The sequence below is a fragment of the Marmota marmota genome, unplaced genomic scaffold (genome assembly GCF_001458135.2).
Source record: "Marmota marmota marmota unplaced genomic scaffold, marMar, whole genome shotgun sequence".
Taxonomy (NCBI): domain Eukaryota; kingdom Metazoa; phylum Chordata; class Mammalia; order Rodentia; family Sciuridae; genus Marmota; species Marmota marmota.
In genome coordinates, this window is record NW_026000068.1 from 17,794,657 (window position 1) to 17,817,253 (window position 22,597).

The 22,597-nt window shown below is 35.0% G+C and overlaps 1 protein-coding gene across 9 annotated transcripts in view; it reads left to right on the plus strand.

Annotated features, from left to right (window-relative positions):
• The first annotated feature begins 1,770 nt into the window (after positions 1-1,770).
• The window catches only part of Lrrc7 (leucine rich repeat containing 7), a 432,103-nt gene continuing 411,276 nt past the window's right edge, over positions 1,771-22,597 (plus strand). For 8 of the 9 annotated variants that reach the window (XM_048814043.1, XM_048814046.1, XM_048814045.1 and 5 more), the window contains exon 1: positions 1,771-1,896. In XM_048814043.1, coding sequence (XP_048670000.1) covers positions 1,800-1,896 — 97 coding nt within the window. In that variant the 5' untranslated portion in view covers positions 1,771-1,799. The remainder of the gene's footprint in view (positions 1,897-22,597) is intronic. The other variant, XM_015490496.2, reaches the window with a different exon arrangement.

The window sequence follows — 22,597 nt, forward strand, 5'->3', positions numbered from 1 at the left end:
GGAAATTCATGCATTTGCTGAAACATATAATCAGAATTGTTCACTGAATTAATTCAAGAGTCAGAAACTAGAAAATTTGAGATAATTTAATTGGCATAACTAATCTTCATGATGAAACTGCAGAGGAGATAAGTAGATATATCCATACTTACATACACACATATATACATATATGTGTACATATGTACATACATACATACATAAGGAATTTGTGTCTTTAAGTTCTCACTTGGTTTCCTATCATTGTATTATCCTAATCTCAAGAGAAATAACTCTTTTTCTCACTTGAAATGAGCTTCAAGGGAAACTAATATTCAAGGTATTATATATTACAGTTTCTTATACTTTACACAGTCATAGGCATATTAGCATGCACAAACACAGCAGCATCTACATATGAGTGGATTGATTTCATTTCTTTTATTTGGAAGAGTGTTTTTTAGTGCCAATTATAGCTTCCCCAAAATATAGTGTTATGCTATGATTCTAGTACAAAAGGCTATTTCATATTTCACACTATTTTAAATATCGCTTTTATATTATCATCATTTCCTAATTTCCACTCTGAACATCAGAAGCAAAGTCTTCTGTACAAGTAGCCCTAGGAGACCCTCTATCATAATATGCATAATAACCATACTGTTTGCAATGGCATACATTCTTTGAAACAGGATAGTTATCAAAAACACATGTTATCCCTGATTTAGAATAATTACATAGATATTAAGAAGCCATACTTATATTTTCACAATGTAAATAAATACCTTGAGAATTTTTTATGAATGTTCAAATCCTGAGTATAGAGGTATTTTATGTTTTAGAAATTAATAGAGGGCACATTAAAGGTGCAAAACTATAAACTTTATTGAAAACAGAAAGTGCTAACCACAAAGTGTGTGCTCTTAAAGATGCTCACCACAGTTGCATTCGATACATTTGTCCTTTTTGATCCTAAGCACCATGCGAAGAACTGAGAAGTACAGTTTATCCATTTTTCATCTTTAAGAAGTCACAATTATTATAATTAGAAATATTTTCAGTTTCATTTATTAGCATGAAAAGAAAGCAACAATTCTTCTCTTGAAAATTGGTATTTGAAAAGTCAGTGAAATATATGTTCTTTCTAAAGGATAACTTATAAATATGTTTACTTCAACTATTTACTTGTTTGTTAATAGGTTATCTTAGGTTGGGTTGGGCTGCTATAACAAATTTTCATAGATTTTGTGGCATAAATAATAGACCTGTTTTTACTGGCAGTTTTGAGGCTGGGAATGTCATAATTAAAGAGTTTGTAGTCATAATTTCTTTGGAAGTTCTCATTTAGGCTGGCAGATTATGGCATCCTTCTTGCTGTGTCTTCCTGTGGTGGAGATAGCTTATGCCCTAGTTTTTCTCTCTTATCTTATGTGGACCTAATCCCATCATGAGCAGTCACCCTCATGACCTCCTCTAATCTGATTACCTTTCGAGGCACACCTCCAAATACCATCACACTGGGAGTTGGGGCTTCAATAAATCCACAAACATTCTGTCCATAACAGTCTCTAATTGGAGAACATGCATGAGTTTTGTCCACATGGTGTTTTTAATTTTTTTTTTAATTGAAATACCTGGAAAACTCAGGCACTCTCCATTAGTTCCTCTCATTTCCTACCATCATACTATTTGTCAGATACTCTTAGTCGTGTTACCAGGTTTCTGTAAGTACTTGAATTTGTGACTGTTTATACCATTTAAATTGCTAGGATTTATCTAGATTTTGCCATTAAAATACACCTTGAATTTTCTCTTACAGGATGGAGAATCTAATAAGGGGAAGAAATCCCCCACAATATCAGAGAAGTCCTTGTAAAGAGGTTCGTGCAGCACTTCGGAAGAGGCCTGAAGAGGAGTGTAAGTATGTTTAATAGGATTAACTGTGTTCTAGATAGATCTTGGTGAGTAGAACAGTGAAATTAAAGGTTTACCTTTAAATGTTTAGACAAGTAGGAGAGGTATTCAATAAATATTTGTTGAATGGAGTTGATTTTTAAAAACAAATGGCCACGTCCTACCTGAACACAAGCATTGAGATCTTTTTTTTTTTTTTCCTGAATATGTCTCTGTACTTTAAGATGCTCTACTGATCTTTGGATTCCCTGTTCAGATGAAAGTGAAAAAGGCTGCACAATCTACCAAATCTTTCTTAGACACACATATCATGCATATTAATGGTTTTTAGAAACTTAGAAATAAGGAAACTCTTAGAATGTGCTTAAAATAAACATTTTCCAGTGTCCATTTGACCACAGTTTTTTAAAACTGAAAACTCTGAAAACCACTGTATTACTAAAGAATAAATATCCAAGGGTAAACATGAATCCCTCTGTCAAATGGAAACATTTGATTTAATCAAATTTAAGAAAAAATCTTTAAAAGACACTATAAAGTCATTTTTGTTCATCCTTAATTTATTAAATATTAGAATATGTAATTGTAAAGATTTTACTTAAATATGTATAGTCTGTATAGTAGATTGTTAGAGATTTTAAACATAATATTCACATTTTAAGTTTGTAAAAGATTTGCAACACTGACTTTCCTCATGATATCTGTGTATAATTATTTTCAGGGAACTTAACCACATTCTTTTTATGACAAAAAAATTATCTGCACTTTGCCTTAATACAGGAACTTGCATTTCTTAAGGATAATGATGATTTAGTAGGTTCACTGAAGTATACAGTATAATAGACTTTTAAGATTACACTGGGATTTTAAATTAGTTTAAAGTATACTACTCTGGGCAAAGACCGAATATATTAAAGTTGAGCATACACTTCACAAGTATGTATTTTTTTGTTTGTTTTGTTTTATTAGAAAGTCAATAAATAACCTTATTGAGATGAAATCTATGTAATTCAATGTAGCATTGATCTTCTTTTAATTTGCAGATTTATATCTTTTACACTATACATGATATCCAATTAAAATTAAAATATGAAAGTGAGGTTAGAGTTTGTGGCATTTGTAACATGAAAATTCTTGCACAAAAGTATTACTTCTTTTTATTGGAGGTATTCAATAAGCAAATGCCATAATCATAGGGAAACTTTGGAGTGTCTTCTTAGTCCCTGGTATAGTTCTACAAATTTCATTTTAAAAACTTAGAAGGAATTTTTGTGGATATCTCAAAAATTCTCATTGTGTTGATTCTCATAGTGTTGTTATTTAAAATGAACATAGTGATGTTTCAGGGATCTTATAGTAAGTTATGGAGGCAAATAGTTGGCCAACTGTGGGTTTTCATGAAATCCAACATGATATCTATTTCTGTAAATAAAATTTTATTGAAACACTGCCATCATCTACTTACTTAGGCATATATAGAATATTTTCACACTAGAAAGTAAAACTTGAGTAGTTGTAACCCAGACCATTTGGTCCACAATCAAAAATGATTATCTGGTTCTTTATAAAAGATTGTTGAACCTTGGTTTTAAAAATAGTTTTTGAATTGTGGTATCCAGAATAGCAGCAGTTGCATCATCTGGGGACTCAATAGAAATGCATATTCTAGGGTTGCAACCCATAACTACTGAATGAAAAACTCTTAAGAGCAGGGCTTAGTAATCTGTGGAAGAAGTCCTATGGCAGATCATGATGCAAACTCAAATTTAAAAACTACTAGCCTAAGCAAAGTGATTCTAATGTAAGGAACATACATGAAGTTACCTACTATGTAATGAAAAAGGTAAGTAGTCTGTTGCTTGTGTTATAAATTTTCAATGGAAATGAAAAATCTGTACGATTTTATTCTCTTCAGAGATATCATCATCCCTTGATAGTGTTGTTAGTATTATGAGTAGTATTTCTTGTCCTTTCATAGAGCATATTAATTCCTGAAGGAAAAAGCCACCATCTTTTTTGTAATAGAAGTAGCAAATCATGGTAGTTGAGACTATTACCTTTGCAGACACACAAAAGTATTTATTCACTAGTGTGACACTTAATATAACCATCTCTGGACCCTGAATATTATGTTTTTAAATCTAAGACTTTTAAATCAGTTCACTCATCTAAAAAAATGAGCATAATGATGGAGACTACCTTATAGAATTGTTTTGAGAATTAATAAATTCTACCTTATAGGTTTGTTTTGATATAGTTGTGTTAAGTACTGGATACAGAACCTGGGACATAACAAGTTTTATTTTTTTTTCCTTCTCTGTCTCTCTTTGCTTGTTATTATTATCTTTCATCAAACTAATCTTTCCATTAAGGATCATAGGGCATGATTTTGATAGAGAAATATAAATCCACAAAAAATTATCACCCTATTTATTTTTTAAAAAGTATGACAAGGTACAGGTTGTAAACAAATGCCATAAATCCAGCTTTCTTGCAGCTGTGTTAGATTGTAATCAATATTTGGTGGTAATTTATCTAACACACAATGGAGTTATTTCCCTGTGATTCTACAGATTCAATGTAGGATTTTGCACAAGGCTTTTAGTTTAACTCCCAAGAAAAACCACTGCCTTGGAAAATCATAGAGTCAATCATAGAGTCAAATGGCAGTGACTTCCTTTTGCTAAGAATCTAAAGAGTTTGTGGAACTGTGATCAGTTTATAGGATTCCCGAGATTGAAGGGAGTCCTTTCTCATTTAGAGATGTTTCATGCAGGAAGGTTTTTCTAAAGAGCATAGTTCATCCTGTTTTCTTTTTATTTTGTACCCTTTCACAATATTTTTAATCTTAAAATAAATATTTTATTTCTTAAGATTAGCTATATCAACAGCAAATATAGCTCTTAGATGTTTATTTAATGTTAATTTCATCCAGTTATGGTGTATCTGGCATAGCCAAGTAAACTTCTAGTAAAAATAGATCAATTCTTGTGAAAAAAAAAAAAAAACAACCCTGAATTTTAAGCATGCTTGAGTTATTTCCTATTAAAAACAAAATAAAAAAATTTTCCCTCAACCTTATTCAGCTAAAGTCATACATTATTGTTCTATTCCCAGGCAAATCTCCCAAAAGAGCTGTCTATACACGCTCCATTTACTTAGTTCCCACTCATTCCATCAAAAAGGTCCAATCTGGCTCCTATTCTGTCATTCTACTGAAACAGCTTTCATTCAGATCACCAATAATCTCTTTATGTTGCTGTAATGGTTTTCTATTATTATGTAACAAATTACATTAAGCTTTAGTGGATTAAAAAAAAAACAACAACATTTATGATCCCACAGTTTCTGTGGGTTAGGAGTCCAAGCACAGATCTCTGCTTCAGGATCTTACTAGGTTGGAGTCTCATCAGAAGCTCAGTTGGGAAAGAATCCATTTCTAATTACACTCAAGCTGTTAGCAGAATGTGTTTCTTGGTAGTTGGATGACTAACTCTCCCCTCCTTATGCTGTAAGGTTGCTGTAAGTTCTAGAGACCTTCCATAGTTCCTTGTTGATGGACATTTTAAATATGGCTGCTTTCTCTCTTTTCCCCTCCTCCCTCCTTTCTTCCTTCCTTCTCTCTCTCTCTCTCTCTCTCTCTCTCTCTCTCTCTCTGTTCTTGGGAAGAAAGTCTTGACCTTCTTTTAAGTGCTTTTACCTGATTCATCCAGAAACACTCAAGATAACCTCAATTCTGATGAATTAAAAATCAACTGATTTGGGACCACAGTTACACCATTGCCTTTACCATATCGCCATTTCTATTGGCTAGTAAAAAGTCACAGTTCCTGTCTACATACAAGGAGCAGGGATTCTACATGGCTAAACCAGGGTGGAATTATGATCATGAGGCCATCTTGGCATTCTGCTTACCATTTTCTGAATTCTTCAAGCAGGAATTATACTTTTGATATGTTCCTCCTTAAAACTGACATGGTGTGAATGTTTCTACCCCTCCAAAATACATGTTGAGGCCTAATTACCAAAGTGATGTTATTTATTAGGAGTGGGACTTGGAGACATAAGTAGATAATTAGGGCAGCCCCTTCATGAGTAAAATTGGCATCCTTACAAAAGCAGCCCCAGAGAGCTTCCTCCTACGTTCCACCATTTGCATAAACACCTACAGGTCACCACCTATGAACCATGAATTGGCCTTTACCAAGACACCAAATCAGACACAACCTTGATCTTGGACTTTCCAGCTTTTAGAACTGTGAAAAATAAATTTTCATTGTCTGTAAGCTACTTGGTTCATAGTGTTTTGTCATAGCACCCTGAATAAACTGAGATAGAGCTCTAAGGCCTTGGCTACCATAACACAGTGCTCTCCTAGATTTCCTCTGATCTCTCTGGTGACTCTTTTCCATACTCAACCTATTCTTTTCAATTATTACATATTAGAATTTCTAAAGGCAAGCTGAAGTTTTCTTCTTTCCAAATATACTGCCTCCATGACAATCTCATAACACATGTCAGTTCTTCCTGTAATTAGAGGACTCACAGATTGATCTCTCCATCCTAGACCTCTCTCTATTCAGCCAGATGTGTACTTAACACATCCTCTTGGACATTCCAGAGAGACTCTAATTGAACAAATCCTAAAACAAATCCATAATATCATCCTTAAAACCCTAAGTTCTTCCAGTATTTTTTGTATAAATGTCAGGTGCTAGGTTTAGGTGCTAATCACCTAGGTTTAAAGTACATAAATCTAGGAATCATCTTTCATCCTCATCTTCTCATTTTTCCTCTTCACTCTAATTTCAAGGCCTCTCAGTTTTACCTTCTCAGTCCACTTTAAATCCTTTCACAAATGAACTCTGCAAAGATTCTAAGGTTCTACCAAGTATTCTCATAAGAAACATTCCTAAATACAGTTATGGTAGATTTTCATCTTAAAATGGCCCCCATGGCTTTCCATTTGTCACTCAACAAGACAAAAGCTTTTCTGCAATTCATAAGACCTCGAAGAGTCCTGCATCTACTGGCCCTGATTCAGCTTCATCTCACACTTTTTTCATTCTTCTTCTCTAATCCCACTGGCCAGATTATTTTAGTCCTTGAACATAATCAGTGATAGAATAGAATTTTTCAAATGGTGTAGACTTAGAGAACAACAACAGAAAATTATCCTGGAAAAGAAGAGGATGCCTTTGGAAAAAATAAATGTAAAAAATTCAAATTCTCTAGAGAACTGAAAAATTTCAATGATCACAAAAAGATAAGTATTCTGTGAAGTAGCTTCAAAATAAACAATATGGGGAAAACAGAAACTTTTTTAAAGGAAAAGAAAAAAATAAAAGGAATGTCAATGAGGAAAGAAATTATATTTTAATTTAATTAAATTTTCATGTTTAGTGAAACATGAAAAGCAGAATTAAAATTTTCATGGGAGTCAAAAAATAAGAATTCACATTGAGATAATATCAGGAATTTGAAAAGGAAATATTGGAACTATTTCATGAATACAGAGGAAAGATGAACAACAATAATGAAAGGAATGACATGTATGGAAAAATAGAGATGGAAATCCAACCTAAGAATTTTAGGTTTTCCTAAGAAAAAGTTAAAAGAATTCAAAGAAAAATATTACTAAAGACTTCCTTAAATGTACTTTCTAAGTTATTAAAACATCTGCCTGCATCTAAAAATGTCTGATTATGTACCATACTAAATCAGATCAATGAGATCCATACCCAGGTACAACCAAACATTTTAAAGTCACACTGCCAGCTCTTCAGGAAGTAAAAGCACTGTCATATTCACCTTAATGTAGCAGTTAATTAGTTAAGAAATTTATTTATTTTTTAATTTTTTTTATTGGTTGTTCAAAACATTACAAAGCTCTTGACATATCATATTTCATACATTAGACACAAGTGGGTTATGAACTCCCATTTTTACCCCAAATACAGATTGCAGAATCACATCGGTTACACATCCATGTTTTTACATATTGCTATACTAGTGTCTGTTGTATTCTGCTACCTTTCCTATCCTCTACTATCCCCCCTCCCTCCCCTCCCATCTTCTCTCTCTACCCCATTTACTGTAATTCATTTCTCTCCTTGTTTTTTTTCCCATTCCCCTCACAACCTCTTATATGTAATTTTGTATAACAATGAGGGTCTCCTTCCATTTCCATGCAAATTCCCTTTTCTCTCCCTTTCCCTCCCACCTCATGTCTCTGTTTAATGTTAATATTTTCCTCCTGCTCTTCCTCCCTGCTCTGTTCTTAGTTGCTCTCATTATATCAAAGAAGACATTTGGCATTTGTTTTTTAGGGATTGGCTGGCTTCACTTAGCATAATCTGCTCTAATGCCATCCATTTCCTGCAAATTCCATGATTTTGTCATTTTTTAGTGCAGAGTAATACTCCATTGTGTATAAATGCCACATTTTTTTATCCATTCATCTATTGAAGGGCATCTGGGTTGGTTCCACAGTCTAGCTATTGTGAATTGTGCTGCTATGAACATCGATGTGGCAATATCTCTGTAGTACGCTCTTTTAAGGTCTTCAGGGAATAGTCCGAGAAGGGCAATAGCTGGGTCAAATGGTGGTTCCATTCCCAGCTTTCCCAGGAATCTCCATACTGCTTTCCAGATTGGCCGCACCAGTTTGCAGTCCCACCAGCAATGTACAAGAGTACCCTTTTCCCCACATCCTCTCCAGCACTTGTTGTTGTTTGACTTCATAATGGCTGCCAATCTTACTGGAGTGAGATGGTATCTTAGGGTGGTTTTGATTTGCATTTCTCTGACTGCTAGAGATGGTGAGCATTTTTTCATGTACTTGTTGATTGATTGTATGTCCTCCTCTGAGAAGTGTCTGTTCAGGTCTTTGGCCCATTTGTTGATTGGGTTATTTGTTTTCTTATTGTTTAATTTTTTGAGTTCTTTGTATACTCTGGATATTAGGGCTCTATCTGAAGTGTGAGGAGTAAAAATTTGTTCCCATGATGTAGGCTCCCTATTTACCTCTTTTATTGTTTCTCTTGCTGAGAGAAAACTTTTCAGTTTAAGTAAGTCCCATTTGTTGATTTTTGTTATCAACTTTTGTGCTATGGGTGTCCTATTAAGGAATTTGGAGCCCGACCCTACAATATGTAGATCGGAGCCAACTTTTTCTTCTATCAGACGCAGAGTCTCTGATTTGATATCTAGCTCCTTGATCCACTTTGAGTTAACTTTTGTGCATGGCGAGAGGAGGGGATTCAGTTTCATTTTGTTGCATATGGATTTCCAGTTTTCCCAGCACCATTTGTTGAAGATGCTATCCTCCCTCCATTGCATGCTTTTAGCTCCTTTATCAAATATAAGATAGTTGTAGCTTTGTGGATTAGTCTCTGTGTCCTCTATTCTGTACCATTGGTCCACCCTCCTGTTTTGGTACCAGTACCATGCTGTTTTTGTTACTATTGCTCTGTAATATAGTTTTAAGTCTGGTATCGCTATACCGCCTGATTCGCACTTCCTGCTTAGAATTGCTTTTGCTATTCTGGGTCTTTTATTTTTCCATATGAATTTCATGATTGCTTTATCCATTTCTACAAGAAATGCCGTTGGGATTTTGATTGGCATTGCATTAAACCTATAGAGAACTTTTGGTAATATCGCCATTTTGATGATGTTAGTTCTGCCTATCCATGAACAGGGTATATTTTTCCATCTTCTAAGATCTTCTTCTACTTCTCTTTTTAGGGTTTTGTAGTTTTCATTATATAAATCTTTCACCTCTTTTGTTAGGTTGATTCCCAAGTATTTTATTTTTTTTGAGGATATTGTGAATGGAGTGTTTTTCCTCATTTCCGTTTCAGAAGTTTTGTCGCTGATATACAGAAATGCCTTTGATTTATGCGTGTTGATTTTATATCCTGCCACTTTGCTGAATTCATTTATTAGTTCTAGTAGTTTTTTTGTAGACCCTTTTGGGTCTTCTAGGTATAGAATCATGTCATCTGCAAATAGTGATAATTTAAGTTCTTCCTTTCCTATTTTTATGCCTTTAATTTCTTTCGTCTGTCTAATTGCTCTGGCCAGTGTTTCGAGAACTATATTGAATAGAAGTGGTGATAGAGGGCATCCCTGTCTTGTTCCAGATTTTAGGGGGAATGCCTTCAATTTTTCTCCATTGAGAATGATGCTAGCCTGAGGCTTAGCATAGATAGCTTTTACAATGTCGAGGTAAGTTCCTGTTATCCCTAGTTTTTCTAATGTTTTGAACATAAAGGGATGCTGTACTTTGTCGAATGCTTTTTCTGCGTCTATTGAGATGATCATATGGTTCTTATTTTTAAGTCTATTGATGTGGTGAATAACATTTATTGATTTCCGTATATTGAACCATCCTTGCATCCCAGGGATGAATCCTACTTGATCATGGTGCACAATTTTTTTGATGTGCCTTTGTATCCGATTCGCCAGAATTTTATTGAGGATTTTTGCATCTAGGTTCATCAGAGATATTGGTCTGTAGTTTTCTTTCTTTGAGGTGTCTTTGTCTGGTTTCGGAATCAGGGTGATGTTGGCCTCATAGAATGAATTTGGCAGAGCTCCTTCTTTTTCTATTTCCTGAAATAACTTGAAAAGTATTGGTATTAATTCTTCCTTAAAGGTTTTGTAAAACTCCGCTGTATACCCATCCGGTCCTGGGCTTTTCTTGGTTGGAAGTCTTTTGATTGCTTCTTCTATTTCATCTATTGTTATTGGTCTGTTTAAGTTGTGAGTATCCTCCTGACTCAGTCTGGGCAAATCATATGACTTAAGGAATTTATCGATGTCTTCACTATCTTCTATTTTATTGGAATATAGGTTTTCAAAATAATTTCTAATTGTCTTCTGTATTTCTGTAGTGTCTGTTGTGATATTGCCTTTTTCATCCCGTATGTTAGTGATTTGAGTTCTCTCTCTTCTTCTCTTCGTTAGCATGGCTAAGGGTCTGTCGATCTTATTTATTTTTTCAAAGAACCAACTTTTAGTTTTGTTAATTTTTTCAATAGTTTCTTTTGTTTCAATTTCGTTGATTTCCGCTCTGATTTTAATTATTTCTTGCCTTCTGCTACATTTGCTGTTGTTTTGCTCTTCCTTTTCTAGGGCTTTGAGATGAAGTGTGAGCTCATTTATTTGTTGGTTTTTCCTTTTTTTGAGGAATGACCTCCAAGCGATGAATTTCCCTCTTAAAACTGCTTTCATTGTGTCCCATAGATTCCGATATGTTGTGTCTGTATTTTCATTTATCTCTAAGAATTTTTTGATTTCCTCCTTTATGTCTTCTGTAACCCATTGATCATTCAGTAACATATTGTTCATTTTCCATGTGATGTAGGATTTTTCCTTCCTTCTTTTATCATTGATTTCCAGTTTCATTCCATTATGATCAGATAAAATGCATGGTATTATCTCCACCCCTGTATATTTACTGAGGGTTGCCCTATGGCATAATATATGGTCTATTTTTGAGGAGGATCCATGTGCTGCTGAGAAAAAAGTATATCCACTTGATGATGGTTGATATATTCTATATATGTCAGTTAAGTCTAGGTTGTTGATTGTGATATTGAGTTCTATAGTTTCTTTATTCAGCTTTTGTTTGGAGGATCTGTCCAATTGTGAGAGAGGTGTGTTGAAGTCACCCATAATTATTGTGTTGTGGTCTATTTGATTCTTGAACTTGAGGAGAATTTGTTTTATGAACGTCGCAGCACCATTATTTGGTGCATAAATATTGATAATTGTTATGTCTTGTTGGTGAATGGTTCCTTTTAACAGTATATAATGTCCTTCCTTATCCCTTTTGATTAATTTAGTCTTGAAGTCAATTTTATTCGATATGAGGATGGCCACCCCTGCTTGCTTACGAGGACCGTGTGCGTGGTATATTTTTTCCCAACCTTTCACCTTCAGCCTGTGTATGTCTTTTCCAATCAGATGTGTCTCCTGGAGGCAGCATATTGTTGGATTTGTTTTTTTAATCCATGTTACCAGCCTATGTCGCTTTATTGGAGAGTTTAAGCCATTAACGTTTAGAGTTACTATTGATATATGGTTTGTACTTCCAGCCATGTTTGATTATTTATCTTTTTTTTTGTTTTTAATTTAGTTTGTTTCTCCATGATTAGCTTTCCCCCCGCCCTCTGTCTTTACTGAGGTACTTCCTACTGTTGGTTTTGGTTATTGTTTTTCATTTCTGCCTCATGTAGTGTTTTGCTCAAGATGCATTGCAATGCTGGTTTTCTGGCTGCAAATTCTTTTAACTTTTGTTTATCATGAAAGATTTTTATTTCGTTGTCGTACCTGAATTTTAATTTTGCTGGATACAGAATTCTTGGTTGGCATCCATTGTCTTTCAATGTTTGAAATACGTTGTTCCAGGATCTTCTCGCTTTCAGCGTCTGTGATGAAAAATCCGTTGTTAACCTTATTGGTTTACCCCTAAATGTAATCTGCCTCCTTTCTCTTGTAGATTTTAATATTTTCTCTTTGTTCTGCATATTGGATATCTTCATAACAATGTGTCTTGGCGTTGGTCTACTGTGATTTTGTATGCTCGGTGTCCTGTATGCATCGACAATTTGTATATCCATTTCCTTTTTTATTTCTGGAAAGTTTTCTATAATTATTTCATTCAGCAGGATGCTCATTCCCTTGGTTTGAACCTCTCTACCTTCCTCTATCCCGATGACTCTTAAGTCTGGTTTTTTTATGTTATCCCATATCTCTTGGATGTTTTTCTCGTGATTTTTTACCAGCCTTTCTGAGTTGGCTAGACTCTTTTCAAGATGATATATTTTGTCTTCATTATCTGACGTTCTGGCTTCTACTTGTTCCACTCTGTTAGTGATACTCTCATTTGAGTTTTTCATTTGGTTTATAGTTTCCTGCATTTCTAGAATTATTGTTTGATTTTTTTTTTATAATCTCTATCTCCTGATAAAGATGCTTATTTGCTTCTTTCATCTGTTTATGTAATTCATTTTCAATGTGTTCTTTCACTGTTTGAATTTGCTGTCTCATATCCTCTTTAAGATTTCATTCCATCTGTCTAAGGTATTCCTTGAGTTCTTTATTTGGCCATTTTTCTGATGCCTCTAGGTTCTCCTGAATATTTAGGCTCTCCTGCATTGTTTGTACTCCTTTTCTTCCTTGCATTTTCATGCTGCTCCTGTTACTTCTTGTTCTGTTTGACTGCTGAGTTACTGTTTACTCCTATAAATTTATTTGATGCTTGGGAGGAAAGGTATTAGAAGGGAAGGGAAGAAGTCACTAAAGAGAATGAGAGTAGGCAGGTAGAATTCAAGGAAGGGGGAATAAGGAAATTGAAAAGAAATGAAAAGACAAAAGAAAAAAAATAGAAAAGAAAAAAAGAAAAAAAATTTAAAGAAATAATCAAAAAAATTAACATTAAAAAAAATAATAAAAAATTTTAAAAAAATTAAAAAATGAAAATGAAAAAAAAAACAAAAAATTTAATAAATGCAGTCTTAGAGTTTGATTAACTTCTCTTCCAGTAGGTGAAGCTGTGCCCACCGGGCCAAGCTTCTCATCTCAATATGCAGGAACCAATCACTGTGCAGTAGCTCCTCCTCCCAGACTGGGCAGGTCTCCAATCCTGAGTGCCTAGGGCCTTCTCTTGTGTCTAGTCACTTCCCCACTTTTCCTCAAGCCAGGCCCCGCTCACCAGTGACGCTCACCACAATACTGGCTACACGCCAGGTCTGCTGCTCCCAGGAGCCCTATTTTCTTGAATGACTGGGCACACTCTCCCCATTTGCCATTCCCTCAGACCCTAAGTTTGTGGAGCTTGGGGCTGAGAACCCTCAGCGAAATTTTGCTTGCCCTCCTGTAGCCACACCCCCAGTAGCTGGTGCAAGAGACCTCAGTTGTCAGCACTGGTGGGAGCGGTAGCCGGGGGTTCCGCTCCCCGGGTCCCGCACCACTCCTGATTCCCTCGGTCTGACTATCGCGCTCATGGGAGAGCTGGGAGGGGCCCTTAAGGTTTCCCTGCTGTGTGGAGAGGAAGGGCTAGGGGGTTACACACCTGTCGCCAACGGTTTCAATGAAGTTATCTCCTCCTTTGCATTCTGATAACGTCAGTTCTCTGCCATGGTGGTATTCCATGCAAATGATGACAGTTCATTCCCTTTGCTCGGTGACCAGTGCAACGGGTGGGTCCTGACTGGCTCTCCCAAGCCCCGTCTCAATCCTGTGGCCACTGCCTATGAAGGCTCGGTTGGTATTAACCTCTGCAGGTTCAGAAGGGCCGACCAGTTGTTTCAGCGGGATCATTTAGTGCTGAGGCACAGCGGTTTGTCTGCGAGACGCAGGCAAACGGGAGCTTGAATTCAGCCGATCCGGGCTTGGTGTGTGTTCTGAGAGGTCCAGACTGTTCGCCCCAGATCCACGTCAGCTCAGCATTGCCTAGTGATCCTGAGAAAACAGCATTTAGACAGTTTAGGACTCCCTATGCCCGCGCAGCTGAAGAGGTCAGAGACTTGATCTCTCCGTGCCCGCCGCCATGTTGGATCTCCCTAGTTAAGAAATTAATTACTTAATTTCAAAGATGAAAATATTCCACAAGAATCTGCTAGAAAAAGGAAGAAGGAAAGAGAAAAGGAAAGAAGAGAGGAGGAAGGGAGAAATGGAAGGTCAATCAAAGTGCAGATTCTGGAACAGATGGCAAAAACTCACCTTTCCCTGCTGCTCTACTCTAAATGGAACTAAATACCCTGGAAATTATTCAACAGATCATGGTAAAAAGGACTTTGAATGCTTGAAAGAGGAAGGCAGACTGGCCAAGACTTCTGGACTTGAAGAAAAGAATACAATCGTTTTCTTTTTTCTTTAATATATATTTATATATATTTCCGTGGACTGGGTACCAGAGAGACCTGAAACCTGGCATTTGTTAATAGGCATAAAGAGGAGAATTTGTGTAAAGCAAGAGAAGTCTGCTGTCAAAGCCCAAAGGCATAGATCAGGAGAAGAACAGACCTCTAATGGAGAGGCCCAGCCTCTTCTCTATAATCCTGGTTGGCAGACAGTTGGATTCACCTATAGCAACAGAGCAGCAAGTTCCAAGGACATGTCAGCCTTGTTGTCCCTGGAAGGCAGACCTAGCCAATGCTGCTGGTGGCAGCAGGGAAGCCCTGCATCTCCTGACCTACCACCCAATCAAATAAGAAGATCTAGGTCCTGTGGCCTCTGTGCCTTCCCTAAAGATTTCTCAGTAATTTCTGGGAACCAAGGAAAACACTTTCAGCCTTGGCTAATGACACCAGTAGGATTTGAGCAGAACTCACCACAGGGCTAGAAGAAAGAAGATTGGAAGGGGATTAAGAGTGTAAGGGATCACAAAACTGTCATTGGAACTAAAAGCCCCCAATGTAGTCTAGGACCAATAAGCTAAATCACAACAGGGTAAATGCCTGCTAAGATTTCAATAGAAGATTTCAGTAGGATAGATGAGCTTTCTAATATAATCACAAGAAAAACTATAATCTGAGAAAAGACAACCAACTGACCCCAGTGTGGAGATGAATTGAATGTTGGAACTATCTGACAAGGAAATTGAAGCAATCATCATAAAAATACTTCAACAGACAATTATATAATCTCTTAAATCAAGTGAAAAAAAATCTCCAAAAAAAAGATACTGTAAAAAGAACTAAATGAAATCTTCAGTAGTTTTGATTTGCATTTCTCTAACTGCTAGAGATGTTGAACATTTATTCATATATTTTTTGACCATTCATATTTCTTCTATTGTGAAGCACCTATTCAGCTTCTTAGCCCATTTATTAATTGGGTTATTTGGGGGTTTTTTGTTGCAATTTTTGAGTTCTTTATATATCCTGGAGATTAATGCTCTATCTGAGGAGCACGTGGTAAAGATTTTCTCCTATTCTGTGGGCTCTCTTTTCACATTATTAGTTGTTTCCTTTGTTGTGAAGAAGCTTCTTAGTTTGATTCCATCTTATTTATCGATTCTTGATTTTATTTTTTATACTCTAAGAGTCTTGTTAAGGAAGTTAATTCCTAAGTAGACATGGTGAAAATTTGGGCCTACTTTTTCTTCTTTTGGGTACAGGGTCTCTGTTCTAGTGCCTAAGTCTTTGATCCACTTTGAGTTGAATTTTCTGCAGGATGAGAGATAGTGGTTTAATTTCATTTTCCTACATATGGATTTCCAATTTTCCCATCACCATTTGTTGAAAAGGGTATCTTTTCTCAATGTATGTTTTTGGGGCCTTTGTCTAGTGTAAGATAACTGTATTTATGTGGGTTTTTCTCTGTTTCTTCTATTCTGTACCATTTTTCTACATGTTTGTTTTGATGCCAATACATGTTGTTTTTGTTATTATGGCTCTGTAATATAGTTTAAGTTCTGGTATTGTGATGCCTCCTGCTTCGCTCTTTAGCTAAGGATTGCTTTGGCTATTCTGGTTCTCTTATTTTTCCAAATGAATTTCATGATTGCTTTTTCTAGTTCCATGAAGAGTGTCATTGAAATTTTTCATAGGAATTGCATTTAATCTATACAATGTTTTTGGCAGTATGGCAATTTTAACAATATTAATACTGCATCTAATAGCATGGGAAAGCTTTCCATCTTTAAATGTTCTCTTTAATTTCTTTATTTAGTGTTCTGTAGTTTTCATGGTAGAAATCTTTTATCTTTTGTTACATATTATCAAAAATGCAAGCAATGATAAAATGTTGGCAAGGATGTGGGGGAAAAGGTACACTCATAGATTGCCAGTGGGATTGTAAACTCTGCAACCACTACAAAAAGCAGTATGGAGATTCCTTAGGAAACTTGGAATGGAGCCACCATTTGATCTGGCTATCTCACTCCTCAGTTTATACCCCAAGGATTTAAAATCAGCATGCTACAGTGATGCAGCCACATCAATGTTTATAGAAGTTCAACTCACAATGGCTAAACTACGGAACCAGCCTAGGTGTCCTTCAACAGATGAATGGATGTAGAAAATGTGGTATCTATACACAATGGAATATTTCTCAACCTTAAAGAATAATGAAATAATGGCATTTGCCAGTAAATGAATGGAGCTGGAGAATATCATACTAAGCGAAATAGGCCAATCCCAAAAAACCAAAAGCAGAATGTTTTCTCTGATATATGAATGTTAATTCACAGTGGGGCGGGGTACTAGGGAAGCTAGGGAAGAATAGATGTACTTTGAATTTGGCAAAGGGGAATGAAGAGAGGAAAGTAGTTATGGGGATAGGAAATATAGTAGAATGAATAGGACATTATTACTCTATTACAGTGGCCCAGTGCCACTGTAATACATGACTACATGAGTGGTGTAATTCTATATCATGTACAACCAGAAGAATAAAAAGTTATACTCCATTTATGTATGATGTGTCAAAATGCTATCATGTATAACTGTCATGTATAGCTTATTAGAACAAAATTTTTAAAAAATAACCAAATGGAAATTATGTAACTGAAAAAAACAATTACAAAATAAATATCTTGTTCAATGGACTCAATTGTAGAGTAAAAATGACAGGATGAAATATGCAAATATAAAAATAGAAATAACAGAACTCACTCCATCTGAAAAACAAAGCAAATATAGACTAAATAAAAATGAACAGAGCCTCAAGAATTTGTGGAAAAATAACAAAATATTATTATTTACATCATCAGAACTACAAGAGAAGAGAAAGAATGGGAGACTGAAAAAAAACAGCATTTGCAAAAAATGGTTACAAATCTTCTCAAATTAGCAAAAGACATAAATATAGATATTCAATATGGCACATGATCTCCAAAGATGGTAACCTACCCCCCAAAAAATTCCCACAAAGACATAATTAAACTTCTGAGAATGCTAATTTAAATAACAGCAGATTTTTTAAAAATCTGAAACACAGAGGATAAAAAAATTTAAATACCTTTAAAGTATTACAAGAAACATCAGCTCTTAATCCTATATTCAACTAACTCATCCTTCCACAATGAAAGAAAAATAAAGTCAGACTCAGAAGAAGGAAAGAAGAACAATAGAATGGATAAAAGTAGAAGATGGTAGAATGAGAGGGACATCATTACCCTAGGTACATGTAAGACTGCACATGTCGTGCAATGCTACATTGTGTAAAACCAGAGAAATGAAAAGTTGTACTGAAATTGTGTACAATGAATCAAAATGCATTCTTCTGTCATATATAATTATAATTAATTAGTTAATTTTTAAAAAGAAATAAGTGTAACAGACTCAACCTAATTTTTCATGGTTGGAGCAAAAATAGTATTACTATCTGATGTGGTACATGCTCTAAGTGGAGGAAATAGTTAAGACAATTATGATGAACAAGTAGGAAGGGTAATGGATCTAAAAATAAGTAAGGTTTCTCTACTTTATCTGAAGTGATACAATACTGATACCAGGCTACTGTGATAAGTCACATATGAAAAATAGAACAATCAATAAGTAGACTAGTCAAGATAATCTACTCCAAAACATTATTCTACAACATGTATACTCAGAAAAATGAGCAATTATATTCCATCTATGTATGATATATCAAAGTGCATAAATGCATTCTACTGTCATATATAACTAATTAAAAAGTAATAAAATTTTTTTTAAAAACATTATAAATAAATCAAAATTGCACTAAAGAAATTCTAGTGACCTAAAGAGAGACAAGAAAAAAGACACAAAAGAATGAAAACTTGATGGAATAGAAAATAAATAATAAAATGGCAGACTTAAGTCCTAACATATCAACAATTACATTAAGTGTAAATGGTTAAATATCAGTTAAAGGCTAGTCAGATTGGGTTAACAAATAAGATTCTGTTTATAAAGTTCTGTTTATAAAACATGCCCTTTTGATGCAAAGACACAGAAAGGTTTAACATAAAAGGACAGGGAAAGATATACTGTGCTAACACTATTTTAATGAAAGCTAGAGTGACTATATGAATATCAGGAAAAAGTAAGTTTAAAGCCAAACAGATTATAAAGAATAAATAGTATAATTTCAGAATGACAAAGGAAATAGCTAATCGTGAGAATGTAACTATACAAAGAGTACATGCCCTCAATTTTGCAAATTTTTACTTGAGTAGATTTTCTTTCATTGATTTTGCTACCATGTTTTTTTCACTTAATTATTTTTTACTCAGTTCAATTTACTTTTCAATAGACATTCTTAGTGACATAATTGTAGTTGTGGATGAATTAGAAAAAGTGTAAAACTATGCTCATATGGAAAAACTATTTGTGAAAATACAATTTTTCCTCAGAATTAATCAGTATTACAGAAACTAAAAATACACAAAGTCTGTCCATTATGTTTCTTAACATTTATTGAAGTTTTTATTTCTTATAAAATTTCAGTTCCTAATAGCATAATTCCAGCCTCATGCCAGGTTATTATACTTTTCCTTAATGTAATCTATTTAACATTGTTAAGAGATAGCAATTATTTTTTTAGATAACTGAATATTGCCTTTTTAAATGTCAAAATATCCTAATATTAATCAGTTTGTTAAAGATCATTATGATCAGTCATATGACCACCTTCAGATAAGAAGCCACTGAACATCATTTAAACTGTTCCTGATGGCTGGAGGATGGTTTTATAAGATATTATTAAGATATTTCAATATCTTAATGTGATAACAGAATTGTCTGTGTGCACTTCCCTCTAATTCTAGTTGCCTACTGCCATTGTGGCTGAGACCATTCTTGCTTTTTTTAAAATAACTTTTTCTTCTATTTATTTTTATGTGGTGCTGAGGATGGAACCCAGTGCTGCATGTGTGCCAGGCAAGCACTCTGCCCCTGAGCCACAACTCCAGCCCCCATTCTTGCTTTTTAATAATCCCTTCTTTTGACTCTGTTTTCCATTTTAGTTTGTCCTTTGAACAGATGAGAACTTTGATACACAATCCTTATTAAGAATTACACATTAAATAAGTGTCAGTGAATCAGTGATTGAAAATCAATCAATCCTCAGATGCTTTATGGAAACCAGAGTAAAATCAGGAGGAAATGTTAATGTATTGTAAGCAGGAGGTCCATTAGTCAAATGGATCCTGGAGCTACCCTTCTTCTGGTTGACTTCATCTCAGGTCTCTGCTGGATGCCCGGATTCCTGCATTACCAGGACCTTATTTTTAGTCTATGTCCCAAGGACACCTATGATGTTGATGACCTTGTGCTACTATGGTCCAAGGACTAGGCAGTGGTGGGTGGAAAAAGACCGTATGCCTGCCTAGAAAATCTGATGGATCACATAACTGGAAGTTCAGAAATAAGGTAGGCTTAGGAGTTCACTATTCTCTGTGTGTGAGCTTTATCCTCAGGCTGATAACATGGTACTCTGTAGTACCTCAAACATGAGCACCACAATGTGTAAAGGAAGAAATTCTGACTCCTCCTGGGCTTCTCTTTATGCTAAAATATCTCCCAGGAAGTGTCTGGAAAATATTCCCTTCCCCATTATTTTATTGGTTTAAATGATTACATGCACATTCCTGTTCTAATGCTTTCACCAGTAAAATGCTATGTACTCATTGGCTTACCCAGTAGTACTGGACCACCTTCAAAAGATGGTCTTATATTAAAGGTAATATCACATTACTTATTTTCCATTTGGCTTAGCATGAATAATGGAACAGGTAAGTTTAACCAACACTGTATCCCATGCTATTGCTTGTATTATCTATTCATCTGTGCATACTCAATTATCCCCAAACATCTTAGGGTTATGCATGGGGATAAGGGAAGAAGAAGTGGTGCTGGGAGATCAGGAATCTGGGTAGTGGTATTAAGGTGACTTCTAAGCATCTATGTATCATTCCATGCCCTCTTTTCCTCTCTAAGCCCTGCAGTTTACATTGCCATTATCTTCTGTTTTTACCTTAATTTCCTTAATCCATTCCCTTTTCCTTTTGGAATCTGACCCATTTCCCCTACATCTCTCTTCCTTGCCGGGGCCAGCTCTTCCTTCCTTCAGTCTTAAGCAGTTGCTAGTTACCTTTTACAGATGAGGCTATAGAAACTCAAACAAGTTAAGTAGTTTGTTCATGGTCACAAAGCTAGTAAGTACCAAAGCTGGGATACAATCAGAATTCAACTCCAAAAGCTACTTTATTCCTACTGTTCTGTGCTATTTGCCTATACTATTTGCTGTCCTCATTGTTACCTCTCCAGGGTTTGTCTTCTGCTGAATTATCATTTTTTAAAACATAAAATACCATACATACAAAGAAATGCATGTAACACATATTTAGACCTAAGATTATAAATTTGTATTTATGTGCAATGATCTCAGAGATGTGAAACTGAAGATTTCTAGCCAATTTTGCTTATCTCTTTTGTCAAGTGTATCCTTTCCAGATAAGCCTATATATTATTCACAGCTTAGGTTCTTCTTTAAGATGGCATTTCCTTAAGTTCTACAGCAAAGTTAAAAGAAACTCATTAGAAACAAGCAGTCAATGATTTCTTATTTTCTCACAAAATCTTATTAAATATTATGGTTCCTATTAATATTTTAAATTATACAGTTTTATAACAACCAATTAAAAATAGAAGTTGTATTCATTTGAATTTTTATCTGCACACTCACAATTAATACATTTAATTGTCTACTTATTATATCCTAAAATAAAAATAAGATTCAAGGGAGATTAGATCAAATTAGATTCAGAATCTGAATATTCTGGAACCTTAAGAAAATTGAAAGTAAGCTAATTGAAACTTTGCATCAAGTTGAAGTCTTTTAAGTATGTTTCAATGGTTATACCAAAGTATATCTTAAGATCTTAGTTTTGGTCCAAGTCCTTAGTTATTTTTGCTGCAAACTCCTCCTAAGATGCGACATGAGGTGCAATAGCATTTATTCTCTTGTCACTTCTGGCCCTCCTAGTCATTCATTTGTGTAGTAGGTTGAGCTCTCACGGGACTTTTAAAATCACTGGGGAGTAACTCCAGTCAAGTCATAAAACTCTTCAACATGAATATGTTTTCAGATCAGTGGCCTCAACAGCTAGAAGATATCAAAGAGCAAGAGATAGTTGGATGTCTGGAAAGAGTAGGGAAAAGCCAAAAAACTGATAGAGTTGTGAGAGATTTGAAAAGCAAATTTCATTGACTCTACATTTTTGCCAAAGGTGGATTTTGCTATTCAATGAAAGACTTTTTCAAATAAAATTTCAGACTTTTTCACATCCTGCTTCTCATTTTAGTCTTGCCTTGTTCTTCTTTATGTCTGCTTTATGAAAGCATCCCTGATGTTCCTTCTTCTCCTTAATAGAGGATAGAATCTCCCTCCTGTCTGTTCCTGAATCACTTTGGACAGGACAGGTGGTTAATGTAGTACTTTCTGGAGTGCATTTCATCCTGTTATTTGCATGTCTATTTCCTCCTCCATCAGATTGTAAATTGCCCAAGAGGAGGCAAACACATTTTATTCATGTATCATTAGCAATAAGCATAATATTTGCTATATAATCATTATTCTTATAAAAGTTTACCCCCCCCCAAAAAAGAAAATGAATTCTAAAAGATAAGACTTAATTCATGAAACTTTAATTATAGTTGAAAGGATAGTTGGACATTAAAGTTACCCAAAAGATAATTTCCATATTCCAGAATAATTC